This window comes from Lissotriton helveticus, chromosome 5_1, assembly GCF_964261635.1.
Source record: "Lissotriton helveticus chromosome 5_1, aLisHel1.1, whole genome shotgun sequence".
NCBI lineage: Eukaryota > Metazoa > Chordata > Amphibia > Caudata > Salamandridae > Lissotriton > Lissotriton helveticus.
In genome coordinates, this window is record NC_136065.1 from 120,040,224 (window position 1) to 120,054,099 (window position 13,876).

Genomic DNA, 13,876 nt, shown 5'->3' on the forward strand with positions numbered 1-13,876 from the left:
AAGTCTAAAGTTAGACTTCGGGTCTAAAGTTAGACTTCGGGTCAGGGGCGTAGCTAGAGCTTGTGGCGCCCGGGGCTACCCTTCAGATTGCCGCCCCCCTGGCGGGTGCTGGGGAAAAAGGACGGCGAGCACCTGAAAGAGGTCTGAAACACGCTGGGGCAGATTTATGTTGCCTGACGCATCTCTGCAAATCGGCAGAGATGTGCCAGGAAAGATACGACACGCAAGTTTATCCTTGCGCCACCCATGATGCGCCGCATTTATAATGCGGCGCACCATGGCGCAGGAATAAACAGATGCGTGTCGCATCTAGGGCGTGAAGTTGGCACAGTGCTGAAGTTGTGTTGCGTGCGGCATGCAACTCCAGCACTATTCCAACTTGCCCTATCTGTAACGTGGAGCGTCAAGCCTTACGCCTGCTCCAAGCAGGTGCAGGGTTTTGACGCATCAGAAAGTGACTCAGTGAAATCTTGTAGGTTTTACTGAGTCACTTTTCAGGGGCGTTCCTGCGACGGAACGCCCATCCTGCGTGGAAACGCCCACATGAAACCTGAGTCAGGTTTCATGTGGCGCAGGGCCTTACACCGTGACGCATCTCCATAGATGCGTCACAATGTAAGTATGTCGCAACATGGCGCAGGGTTTACACCGCCACCACGTCACAGAAGTGACGCAATGGCGCCGCGAAAGTGCCGCAAGTCCGACATAAATCTGGCCCTATATCACCGCTGATAGTCAGGTGAAGCTCACAACTTCTCCTCCACAGGCAGCCCGCTGCTAAGCTGAGCTCTGGAATTAGGTGTGAAAGAACTTACGTAGGACGAAACAAGCAAAAACAAATCACTTCCTGTGCTCGTCCTTGAAAAATGTACAGTAGCTTGAGGCATGTTACTTACCTATGCCTTCCAAAGCTAGAAATGGAAAAATTGAAGAGCAGGCACCCTGTACCAGAGTACCTGCTTGTTTCTGAGAAGTGCCGGTACTCTGTAATTAAACAACTAGTCACTCTTGAGAAGTGCTGGTACTCTCCAATAACTCTCCAATTAAACGTATTGCGCATAGCTGCCAAGGTTTCAGATTACTTATGTGTGACATTTTCAGAATTTCAATGTCATTATGAGTGACATTCAACGACTATGAGTGACACTTTCTTGCGAGCAAAATCAAGAAATGAAGACGAGGGAAACAATAATACAAGAAATTACACCCATTTGAGCAATGAGAAACTTTAAGATTATCTTAAAAATGCTGCAAAGTACCAGAAACGGAAATGCAGTTCTCCTCAACAGGTGCCAAAAGCAACACAACACCCTTCTTCTGCTTTCTCCCATGCACATACTCCTTCAAAACACTTCTTCAAAAACGCTCTCACACTTGTGGAATCTCCTCTCATCCTACACTTTACACCTGCAGTTAAAAAACAGTTATGTGCAAAAAGCTGGGAGCAGCAGTTTATACACTTCCTAAAATAAAATAGCCAGAATGGATTTTTAAAAAAACGGAAAGCAGACTAGTGGTAAAAAGTTTTTGTTCATAAGTTTCTTGGGTAAAAGGACCAGGAGTGGAAACAAACCATGTGAAGTGCAGGTGGAAGTTTAAAGATTGTTATACTTCAGGAAAAAGCAGGTTGCTGGAAGGTAAAATTAGGGCAAAAATGGTATTCAAAATCTAAATGAAATCTGTAAATAAATCATCGGAATGGAGCTGAGCCTAACCCACCGCGGCACCACCCATGAGCCTGGAGAGCAGTGAGCAGAGCTACAGGCTCGGTGTTTCTCAGGCTGTTAGTTTTAAAAATATTTATTAATACCTCAGTGAGCCAGGCAGCACCTCTCTGATGACATTATGTGACCTCTCTTCTCCAAACAGGTCCGGTCGACGCAGAGCAGCATGATTAGGCACCGTGTCCAATTTGGCACAGGCAGCCCTGTGATCATCACCACCCCCTTTTCTGAATCGTTTTTGGCCACTATAGATGTGGCAGGGTATACTCAGACATGAGTCCCTTGCTCACTGCTCCATCAGGATTCAAGCAAGCCGGGCCGACGACGCCTGAAATGGCAGAAACCGGTCCCCGGAAGCTTGTCTCCTTTCTGGTGGAGAATTGGCTTGGTAGTTTGGTCTGCCATGTTCCCATGATGCACTGGGCCAGGGACAGACTAATTTGCATATAGCCAGGTTCTGAGCTGGGATGGGGCAGTGAGCTAAATAACGGTGATGGATCAAGCCCTGATCTTTGGACTGGGTAAGAGTGGTCTGCTTGATTCAGACACTCTGTTCATCACCACCCCCTTTTCTGAACTGCGATCAGTGAGAGGCTGCCACTTTAACTACAGAAAGAAATCGTAACTACAGCCTGCTCGCACTGGGGCCCTGCCTGTCTCAGGAGTAAGTGAACTTCCTGTCACCGACTCCAGTCCCCCTCAGCACGCTCTTGCAGTCCTGATGCCATGTCACGTGAAAGCAGCTAACACTCGGCTGCGCAGAAGTCAGCATAATGACTTCTGCGCAGTCAGTTCAGCCCATGGCCAAATAAATTATTACAGGCTAGTGCTGCACGGTTGCCGCCCTTAAAATCGTGCCGCCTGGGGCGGACCGCCCCCCTCGCCCCCCCCTAGCTACGCCAGTGCTTCGGGTCTAAAGATAGACTTCGGGTCTAAAGATAGAAACTTAGTCTTCAGGTCTAAACTTAGAATTTAGCTCTAATCATAGACTTCAGGTCTAAATGTACCTTTGTGAATCAGGCTCTCAGTTTTTCAACTCTGGGCAGTGGAAGGGAAAGGCCTAACTGGCAGTGCAGTCACCTTTAGATTACAATAGTGCTCATATTTTTACAGAACACTTCTTTCCTCTGTGTTGACAGTTCTCCCAAAGGTCCTGTATGCAGAAAAGGGCTACCTTCAATTATTGTACACAACATCTATTTGTAACATACATCCATGCTTAATCAGAGAGGATAGCCTTCTCTATTTATTTTATATTCTTGTAAAGCGCCAGAATAGACCCCCGAAGGGGTATCTCCGCGCTGTTGCTGCAAAGGAAGTGTTCTATAATAGTGTGTCCAGAGGAGGAATGTTGACAGGAGAGGCATTAGTTATTGGGATACAAGTATGTTTTTAAAGTTTTCCGGAAAGTCAGGTGACTGGTAAGTGACCTTAATTCTGGGGGCAGAGAGTTCCAGAGTACTGGTCCAGCATGGGCCAACGCGCGGCCACCTTGTCTGGTCTTCTTCACTCTGGGTACCTGCAATAACTGCTGATTACTGGAGCGCAGACAACGCCCGGGGATGTAGGGCTGGAAGATTTCAGTCATATATTTCGGGCCTTCCCCTATCATACTCTTGTGGATAGTACATAGAGTTTTAAACTGGACTCGTTTCCTCACTGGAAGCCAGTGGAGTCTCATCAGTAGGGGACAGGAGGGAGTCCTTGGTGGAACATTCAGGACAATCCTTGCTGCTGTATTTTGGATTACCTGCAGTTTGTTAAGTTGTTCCTCGTTAGCTCCGAGGAGCAAACCGTTGCAGTAATCCACCCTGCTGATGACAAGAGCCTCTACAAGCGTTTTCCTGTGATGGTCCGGTATGTAGGGGAAGACTCGTCTTAACATCCCGATAGCCCGAAAGCAGGTACCGGCAACTTGATTTACATGGTCTTTGAATGTAAGTTGCTGATCAAGTAGCACTCCCAAGTTCCTAACCATGCTCTTGGGAATGGGAACGGGGCCTAGCTCTAGGGGCCACCAGTCAGATGCCCAGTGTGTTGCCGCTTGTCCAAACAACATGACCTCAGTTTTCCCCGCGTTACACTGCAGACAGTTTGATGACATCCATTCTGCAATGGCTCTCATGCCATCTGCAAAAGATCTTTTTATTGCAGGTGTAAGGTTTTTGAAGGGAAAAAGGAGTTGGGTGTCGTCGGCGTACGACACCGGGGTGAACCCGAAAGATCTTGCTAAGTTGGCTAAGGGGGCCACATACACGTTGAAAAGTGTAGGGCTTAAGCAAGAGCCTTGTGGCACTCCCTTATTGAGCTCCCTATGAATGGATTTGTGGGAGCCCAGCCTAACTTCTTGGAATCGACCAGACAAAAAGCTCTCCATCCATGCCAGAGCCCCTCCCTCCACGCCTACCTCCCCTAGGCGGTTGAGAAGCACAGTGTGAGACACCGTATCAAAAGCGGCGGAGAGATCCAGCAGCACCAGAATCATAGAGCTGCCGTCATCCAGTGCCATTTTGATGTTATTGGTCACTGTCTGAAGGGCTGACTCTGTGCTGTGGTTTGGCCTGAACCCAGATTGTGAATAGTCCAGGCCATCCGTCGCTTCAAGATGTTAAGAAAGATAGGTGTTCACGTGCCTCTCCGTGGTCTTGCCTAAGTAAGGTAGAAGAGAGATAGGTCGTAAGTTGGAGAGGTCTGTCCATGGGGATGATGCTTTTTTTCTTATCGGGTTCACCACCGCCTTTTTCCAGTCTGCTGGGACCTGGCCTTTCATTAGGGAGGTATTAATCACATCCAATATGGGGGGTCCCAGGAGAGGAATCATGGGGCCAACCATTTTGGCAGGAATGAGGTCGTTGGGAGACCCTGATTTAATATGACTGCAGAGGGAAAGAAGCTCTGTGTTATCAATCGGAGGGAAGGATGTCAAAGGGGGTTTATTATTTATTGCCGGGGTCTGAGGAGGGCATTTGTTGGTCTTAATTGTGATATTATTGGCTGCTACTATTCTTTCGTAGATAGTGTTTATTTTATCCTCAAAGAATAGCGAGACTTCATCACATAGATCTTGTGAGAAGTCATCTGAGCTCTCACATGCAGTCGGTTTAATAAAATTCTGCAGAATATTGAAGAGCTCCTTAGAGCAATTGCCAGCTTGTGCTATCTGTTGCGTTAAGTGTTGTTTCCTAGCTAGCTTTATATTTTTAAAGTACTCTGATTGGGCATCTAGGAAAACTGCTCTACTATTCTCGGTTTTCCTTTTCCTCCATGCCTTCTCAGCTCGTCTGCATTTTTGTTTTTCTGCCCTCAGTTCATAGGTATACCAGCTTTCTTGTTTGAACGCAGGATACTGCTTATGCCTTTTTAGAGGAGCTACAATGTCAATGGCTTGCTTGATGGAGACATTGAGCTTAACTAAGGCCATATCAGCTGTGTCTGTTGCTAGAATATCAGGACTTGTCCAGATTTCCTGGATTTTGTTGGCAGTGACTTTATGCCATTGTCGTCGCCAAATAGGGGGAAGAGGAGCACTTTTAACAGGTCTTGTAGGAGTTAATAATAAACATTCTAACATGGAGTGATCTGTCCATGATATTTCTTTTGCCGGGGAACACATTATTTTGGCGCAGTTGCAGAAAAGTAGATCAAGCATATGTCCTCCTTTATGGGTGGGTCCATGGTTTTGTAGTTCTAGACCTAGGTTAAAAAGGTCTGTAATCAAAGCAGTGGATTCAGACAGTGTTGGCAGATCTACATGCGTGTTAAAATCGCCCAAGAGAAGAAAATCTTCTTTGGATTTAAGATGGGGGGCTAGAATTTCCTGGAGGGTAAGCGCAAAATTAGGGTTTGGTCCCGGAGGCCGGTAGACCAGAGCACCTTTCCAGGTAATGTGGTTGGTTAAAATGATTGTAAAAATCATGATTTCTAGCTGTGAGTGTATATGTTGTTCTCTGATAGTGACTTTTATGTAGTCCTTATGTATAATTGCCAGGCCACCTCCTGTTTTAATTTCTCTATCTAAATGTTTGATCTTGTATCCGGAAGGGATCCCCATTGCTATGGCAGTGACTGTATGGGGTTTTAACCATGTTTCAACGAGAAAACAGATGTCCGGCTGAGTGGTGTGAATTAAGTCCCAAACGTGATGTTGGTGTTTGGGTAATGATCGCACATTTAAAAGGAAGCTCTTCAGGCCCTGTGGGGGAATATTTAGGTCGGGAGGAGGTATGCTGTTTTTGGAGAGACGCCGACATTGTAAGCAAGAGAAACCTCCCTCTATACGGTGCCATGGAATTTTGGTGCTACAGTGCATAGATGGTCTGAGGCTCAGTAGCGTTTGGCCAGAGTAGGTAGTTGTGTGGTTACCCTTACCGGTAAAGGCTCGTTGAACATTGTCAGAGTCCATCACCCCTCGCCCCGTCCTGTCGCGGACGGGCGCAGACGGGCTTTTCTTCGGCGCTTCTTAGGCGCGCTCGAAGGCGCCCCCTGCGCCCAACCGCTGCGCGCTTGGAGGAAGGGCGTGGCTAAATAGCCCGGAGTGAGGTAGCCACTAGAGCGCTAACCTCAGCTCCGGCAGAACCGGAAGTGCTGCCTGGCTCTTACCTGTCCGCCCTCCGCACAACGGCACTGGTTGCCGAGTCGGAACGAAGCGGGCAGACTACAATATCGAGCCCAGGCGGTCGGTTTCAGGGAGAGAATGCAAGTATTAGTGGGACAAGTAAAACTGTCCTAATTAAAAAATAGATGTAGACTTTTAAAATCAGTCCGCTAATGCTTCTCGCAGCCCTCGCATGAATGACAGAAATCACTGAAAACTCACAGGTACAGCAGCGGGTCCAGGAGACACTGCCACCGTCTCCCTACCTATGTGCAGATCACTCACACAGGCCAATGCGCATAGAAAGATATTTCATATTTAGAGCATCAGGGCAAGACTCTATCTCACACTAGCAAGGAGGAAGTCCTTCCTTTGTGTTCAAAACATTTTAGGAACCACTAAATCTTAGTAGAGAGACTATTTTCTCTATTTAATGTGCAAACACATCCAGGTAAAAAATGCCTAAACTACACTGCAGAAACCTGCAAACAGCCACAAGACCTGAAGAACAAAGAATATGCTGCTGGTTTATAAAAAAAAAACATACTTGTATCTCACAATCCCAAAAGGCCAATCCTTCAAAGGCTTCTTCATGTTCCCTAAATCCATAAATCTTTAAAATTTAGGGGATTACAAGTTCACACAGCCTTTTTGTCCAAGCCTACTAACAGTTGTGCACATATTATTTTGGAGCTTGCGGGTAAGTATCATTTAGTTAGGTGGTCCATTTACTCTAGAACAAGCATTGTGTTATATATAGTTTTTACATAGCCATCTTGACCATTTTCGGATCTACATGAGACAGATGTGTCTTGGACTTCCTTAAAACACATAAGGCCGCTGGAGTCAAGCTATCCTGGCTGATGAAGGCTGATAGCCAGAAACCAGTCCTAGGATGCTTGATTCCGGTCCAGGGAAGACATGGCTTGGCAGTTCGGTCTGGACTGTTCCCATGAGGCACAGGGTCAAGACTGATTTGCATATGGCCATGTCTGAACTGGGGTGGCTCGGTGAGCAAAATAACGATGGATTAAACCCAGATCTGTGACTGGGGGTGAATGTTTTGCCATTGTGCAACATTCCGTCCATCATCTTTTGTGTTTTGCTGTTCACCCTATGTGGGAAGGGTATGCCCAGACGTGGGCCCCGTGCTCACTAGGCCACTGGAGTCAAGCTATCCTGGCTGATGAAGGCTGATAGCCAGAAACCGGTCCTAGGATGCTTGATTCCGGACCAGGGAAGACATGGCTTGGCAGTTCGGTCTGGACTGTTCCTATGAGGCACAGGGTCAAGACTGATTTGCATATGGCCATGTCTGGACTGGGGTGGCTTGGTGAGCAAAATAACGATGGATTAAACCCATATCTGTGGCTGGGGGTGAATGTTTTGCCATTGTGCAACATTCCATCCATCATCTTGTGTGTCTTGGACTTCCTTAAGCACAGGGGTATCTTGGTATTTTTCCTGAAATATTTAACCATTTCTGATGGACCATTATTCAACTCATGTATGATAGAGGAGTTGATTACACGATTTAAGACCTATGTACATATGAAGATGTCGAACACAACATGAAGTATATGTGTCAGTTTCAGGACAACATGCCTTTCTTTAAAACTGTCATTGATGACCGGTGTCAGCTTATTGTAATGTAAAGTATAAAATAAGACTAGAGCTGTCAAATGTTGTAAATATACCCTGATATACTGGAACTCCTCCACCGGGGACTCTGATGATGGAGACATCACAGACAGGCTTGTGAAGCTGTTGGGGTTGTGTTTTCTTGTGATGAGCAGCAGCTTGTTACGAATGGCCACGACAATCCTCAACTCGTTGCTGTTGTGAGTGTTGATAGAATACAAGTGGCACCCTGGGGATACATAGTAAGTTAATTATTTCATTCCAACATATATGAAAAACACTTGAGACTGTTCTAGGAAACAGAGACAGTCATGTAACGATTAATCACACAAGGTAATTACAGAATCAAGACTGGCCAGTGGGGTATGGCCCAACTACTAGTGAGAATCTCTAGATATGTAAACTAGACACAGAAAACAATAGCAAATTCACAGAAAACTGACAGACCTTCTATTGTTAGCACAGTGTTTTTGCCATGGGGATATGACTGCTTAGTGGAGTTTTAACATATGTTACTCTTCAAGTTACAACAATAGTTTTGGATATAAATTAATTGTAAAATAAAATTGATCAAAGAAGCAGAAATGTTGGGTTGGTAGTGCATTACCTTTGCACTACTAACCACCCTGCTCTAAACTCACATCACATTTGTATAGGTTAAAGAGAATGGAGACTTGTATTATAGTACATTTGCAGAACCAGAGGTGCTGAACCAGTTGGTCCCCCAGCAGTGATGGACAGAATCTGAAGATAATCAATTGTCAAAAAGGTCTGCAACATGATGACAAATCATTGGATCAGCAAGTGACCTAACAGCCTTGGAGACAAAACTATAGGTCTTATTTAAAGTTTTGTGACAGGTTACTCAGTCACAAATGGGGTGGATAGCCCATCTGCCCTACTACAAGTGCATTAACGATTATGGAAATTGTAATATTTAGTTATTTGCCACATTTATGGGCTATCCATCTCCCAAACTTTTTAAACTCCAAATAAGGCTCTAAGCAAGCCGTAGGAGTCTCACAACAGATCTTAGGATTCAACTAGAGAAGGCGAGAAGGTTGCCATAGGAAGGACACAATTATCCAAATGTAAGTGCAAAGAGGAGGGTCATTAACGATCCTCTGAATTTGAGATAGTTACTTTCCAGGATTAATTGAAGAGGTAGAGGAGGAGCCGTCAACGCAATCCAATCCTGTATCTGAATGTCCAACAGCCACTGGTTGTCAAAGGTCAGGCTTCCGATCAGTTACTTGGGGACTACTTGTTTACAAGATAGTTCAGTGAGAAGCAATGGCGTGCCTTCCATACAGGTAAATGTATTTTAAAGATCACTCTTTCATTTACTGGCAGCAATTGGAGACATTTCAGAATGGTTACATTGTTGTGTAGTTTCATAACATGGAACAAACCAATTGGAAAGTTTTGAACTCTTTAGAATTTGCTGTGTGGACCATGATATACATTCTTGCATTAATCAAAGTGTGACATTGTCATGATGAGGATCAGGGCCATTTACTGACATTAGTGGAGCACCAGCAATATTCTTCTGAATGAAAAAGTCGGTGAAATGCTGTTCTGCAAGGGACATTAATCTTAGGGTAAAATATGAATCCCTATTACAAAGTACACCCAAAATATAAGCCTTGTCCAAAGGGATTGGGGGTGACCTGTTCCTCTGGCCAATATTTTGAGAAAAGAACTGGGTTCAAAGATTCTGGGAGCAGAGTTTCAACACAGAGCTAATGACTCTACATCAACTCATGAACCAGAGAACGTCAGTGTCAAATGTGGAGATGGTTCTCAAGTTAATCTTCAAACTTGAGGTAGAACTACATATCCTTTGCATGCATGTGATACGTTTGTTGTAGACGTCAAAGGTGTCAATCATTGGTGGAGAGGATAACATAGGCATTGAAGAGCTTGGTGACAATGCAGAGCCCTGAGGTATGCCACAGTTGATGTCAACTGCTCTGGGGAGGAAAGGGTTTCATTTGACTTGATAAGTAAGGTTTCTGCTGATGTCCGCAGATGCAGACCATCTTTCTAACAGCATCTCGTCATCAATGGTGTCACAGTCGACCAAGATGTCGAATATAGTCAGTGCACAGATCCAAGCATGGTTCCATGACTTGAGAAGGTCTCTGTGCCTCTACAGGGTCTGAAGTGAAAGTAATGTAGAAGGTTGTTTGACTCATTGGAGGGAGACAGGATGACAGGCAGTAACGGTTGCAAGCCCTTTTGTGACAAAAAGAAGGCCTGCACTACGCCTGTGGTTAGCTAGGTTATAGGAGTTTGCATTTGATGGCGATTGTGTGCCTGAGGCTCTTGCGACTTCACTGGATAGAACATTATTGATTTGGCTGGTGATGATCGGAGTGGGAGCTGGGAGTCCTAGGTTAATATTTTTAGATTATAAGTGTCCCAATGAGAACTGGATTTTTTTAAGGCGATCGCAATGTTACTTCTGTAACATTTGGAGAATGGAGCAAACTCACAGGGAGGGCTTGGAGGAAAAGCATAGGAATTCAATGGCATAAATCCATGAGCTATGGACTGACAATGGCAATACAAGCCTTTAAATTGCCACTTTTATTAGAAACTATCTGCTGCAAAATTTAGAAGTTTTGAAGAACTCGAGCTGCCACTAATTTCCACCACGTATTACCAAATTATCAGGTCATCAGTAAATGGCTGCTGCAAAACTACCCCATCACAAATAACACCTGCAGCTAATTGCAGATGTTATTTGTGGATAATTTGTTCTTACGTTTAAAAAATGAGGATTCCTTTGTGCATATGTTATTTGCACCCATTGTATATGTCTTAATGGCTCTTGCAAAGTGTTTTGCATGGGCAATAATCCTCATACACATTTGGCTGATACTGGACAAACAAAAAGATCATCGAAATTACAACTCTCATGCTTTTGGTCAATAATATAAAATAGTTACTACATTCTTTACACTCAATTTTCAAACTTACACCTAAGCCTAAATGACCGTATGAGATTTCGGGTAAGCAAGCTATGTACTGATTTTAGGTTACATATACTTTGCATTTTTGAATTTTCAGGCCAGTAATTTTGAAGAGCTTCAAACTGCAAAAGCAAAAGATAGTCACATCCAGTTTACACTTCAAGTAAGACAATTGTTTAGCATTTTGAATAATGTGATCTTCATGATGCCTCCAAAAATTAAGATGTTTCAGGGACATAAACACCCATAAAAATGAACTTGGCTGACTGATATAATATGAAACAAAATGCAAAAACAAGAGTTTAGCGATTGCTCAATCACAGTTGACCAGATTAAAAAAAGGATTGTAAATTTATCCCAGTATGTTTACACCTATGTTTGGAGTAAATGTAAGATTTTGTGGGTGCTCCTGGGAATCAAACAATCACAACTTTCCAGTAGTAGTCATATTTTTAGGAAAGTACGCAGTCATAATTTCACATGGTCCCTTTTATCCAGAAAAAGGGCACAGGAACAGTTTCTGCATGAGTATAATTTCACATGTTGTGATCACACGCAGCATGAGTGTACATTTGCAATCCAAGCAATATTTGTACCTCATTTCAACGGAGGAGCACAAATGAATTTGTCAGTTAGGCACAATATCTTTAATAACAAGTACGTTTTTAAGTGTAAATCTATGTTTAGCCCTTCAATGTGAAATATATGTCTTCCAAATCCAAACAAAACGGGAACTAAAGTGGTAAATAGTCTTCTTCGATAGTACCCAGAAAAACATTTTATATGATAGGTTTTAGCACAAATAATGATAAATGAAGATTTTTAACATATCTTTAACGTAGTTTCGGATATTGCTAAAATGTACCCACATGTCAAAAAATTGAATTTGCTGCTCAGAATTATAATTTGCACATACATGCTCAGGCATCTATATGCACACACACACTCTATACATTTCAGAAAAATCCGAATCCAATTGAATGAAGAGATACCTTTAGTTTTTTCAAGCTTATTTTCCCGACAGTCATACTTGGTCTTCACTATGTTATCCTCCAGGCCTTTCCTGATCGTGCTGAGCCTAAACACATAGAGACGGGCTTCCTTCCCTGTTAGAAGAAACAAAGGCAAGTTACATGTTTACAGAATGTATGAAAAATGCTCAACTGTATGGCATTCTTCTAAAAATGTACAAATCACAACCCACTGTATTTCCAATGGAAAAATATAATGCAGGGTAATTGGTGATGGAAACAGATGGGATACTGATATATGTATCACGTTGTCACTATGGTATTGCTTAATTAAAGTAGAACCACTCCCAAAGGTATGTTATTAGGGGCAAGACAGCTCACCTTATCTTCCATGTCACATTGGATAAGGCTCAGAGGAAGTTCATGATAATATTGGCGTGGACGTGTTGCGTACATTGAGAGATTTGAGAAACAAAGAGAATCCTGCATGCTTGGATTTGTGTGGATAGGACCATTCTTCACATTTTCCATACTTTTCGACCTCTGCTTTCGATGGAAGTAACAGGATTCCTTCTGGTTTTCCTAAATGTCATTTCTGAATTATTCGGAGGGTGACTTATGTTAAGAACATTGCTCGTTGCACTGGGTTACGATCCCCAACAGCCATCAGCATCCCCAATTTAGAAAAATAAATGTAGTCCTATGTGAATGAAATGAAATGAAAACGAAATGAAATATAACTTATAAACGCGCGACTTTGCCCAAAGGCGTCAAGGCACCTACAAAAGAAGAATGAAAACGAACAGGCAGAACCAAAGAGCTAGGGGTAAGCTTTGACAAAGAGCCATGTCTTCAGGGCCTTTCTGAAAGATTGTATTGAAGGTAGCATCCTGATTTCTAAGGGAACAGTATTCCACCATCTTGGAGCCAGATTAGAAAAGGCTCTGCCTACCCACTTAGCTCTTCGCACTCGGGGAGCTGTGAGGAGGACCTTCATTGACGAGCGAAGGTTCCTGGCGGGAACATAGGGAATCAGGAGGTCTTTTACCCCTCCAGTCTCTTTTCTGTTCAGGGCTCCACACACCAAACAAAGCACTTTAAATGAAATCCTGGCATCAATTGGGAGCCAGTGCAAGGATTTCCTGGCGACAGTAGCTGACGACCTTCTAGGCAGGTCCAGTACAAACTTCGCCGCTGCATTTTGCACAGATTGAAGTCTTTGCAACAGGCCTTTATTAGCTCCCGCGTATAGGGCATTACAATAATCAAGCCGAGAAGCTATCAATGCTACCACAGTTTGTTTCCGGGCTTGCACAGACAGGTAATGCTTAATTTTCCGCAGGATTCCGATGATGCCCCAACAAGTTGAGATGGTCCTCTTTACTTGGAGGCCCATATCGAGGGCCGGGTCGATCATAACTCCCAGATTTCGTGCTGCGAGGGTTGGAGCCGGACAAGTCCCCAGGGATGAAGGCCACCATTCCGCCGACCAGATGTCTTCCTTCTCGCCAAACACAAGGATCTCCGTCTTTTCGCCATTTAGCCGCAATGAATTGTCAATCATCCATTGCGCGACTGCCTCCATACAGAGTCTAAACTTGGAGGCAGAGGAGCTGACAGGCTGGGCGAGGGACAACAAGATCTGAGTGTCGTTGGCGTAGGACACTACCTCCATCCCAAAAATCTAATAAGCCTGGTCAGGGGGGTCACATAGATGTTGAACAGGGTTGTACTTAACGCCGACCCCTGTGGGACCCCCCACTTCATCGTCAGGGATGGAGATAGGAACTCACCCAGCTTCACTCTCTGTTCCCTCTGGTCCAAGAAAGAGGCCAACAAGCTGAGAGCGGGCCCCTCCACCCCTATCTCCCTCAGACGAGATGTTAAGAGGAGGGGAGACAGGGTGTCAAACGCAGCTGTGAGATCCAAAAGGATCAGCAAAGTACTCCCACCCTTATCGACTGTGGT

The 13,876-nt window shown here is 44.4% G+C and overlaps 1 protein-coding gene across 1 annotated transcript in view; it reads right to left on the minus strand.

Annotated features, from left to right (window-relative positions):
- The window catches only part of GARNL3 (GTPase activating Rap/RanGAP domain like 3), a 1,031,878-nt gene that overhangs the window by 57,161 nt on the left and 960,841 nt on the right, over positions 1–13,876 (minus strand). Inside the window, exons 20-21 of the mRNA XM_078641846.1 lie at positions 11,930–12,043; positions 8,016–8,188 (exon numbers count right to left, since the gene is read on the minus strand). Coding sequence (XP_078497972.1) covers positions 8,016–8,188; positions 11,930–12,043 — 287 coding nt within the window. The remainder of the gene's footprint in view (positions 1–8,015; positions 8,189–11,929; positions 12,044–13,876) is intronic.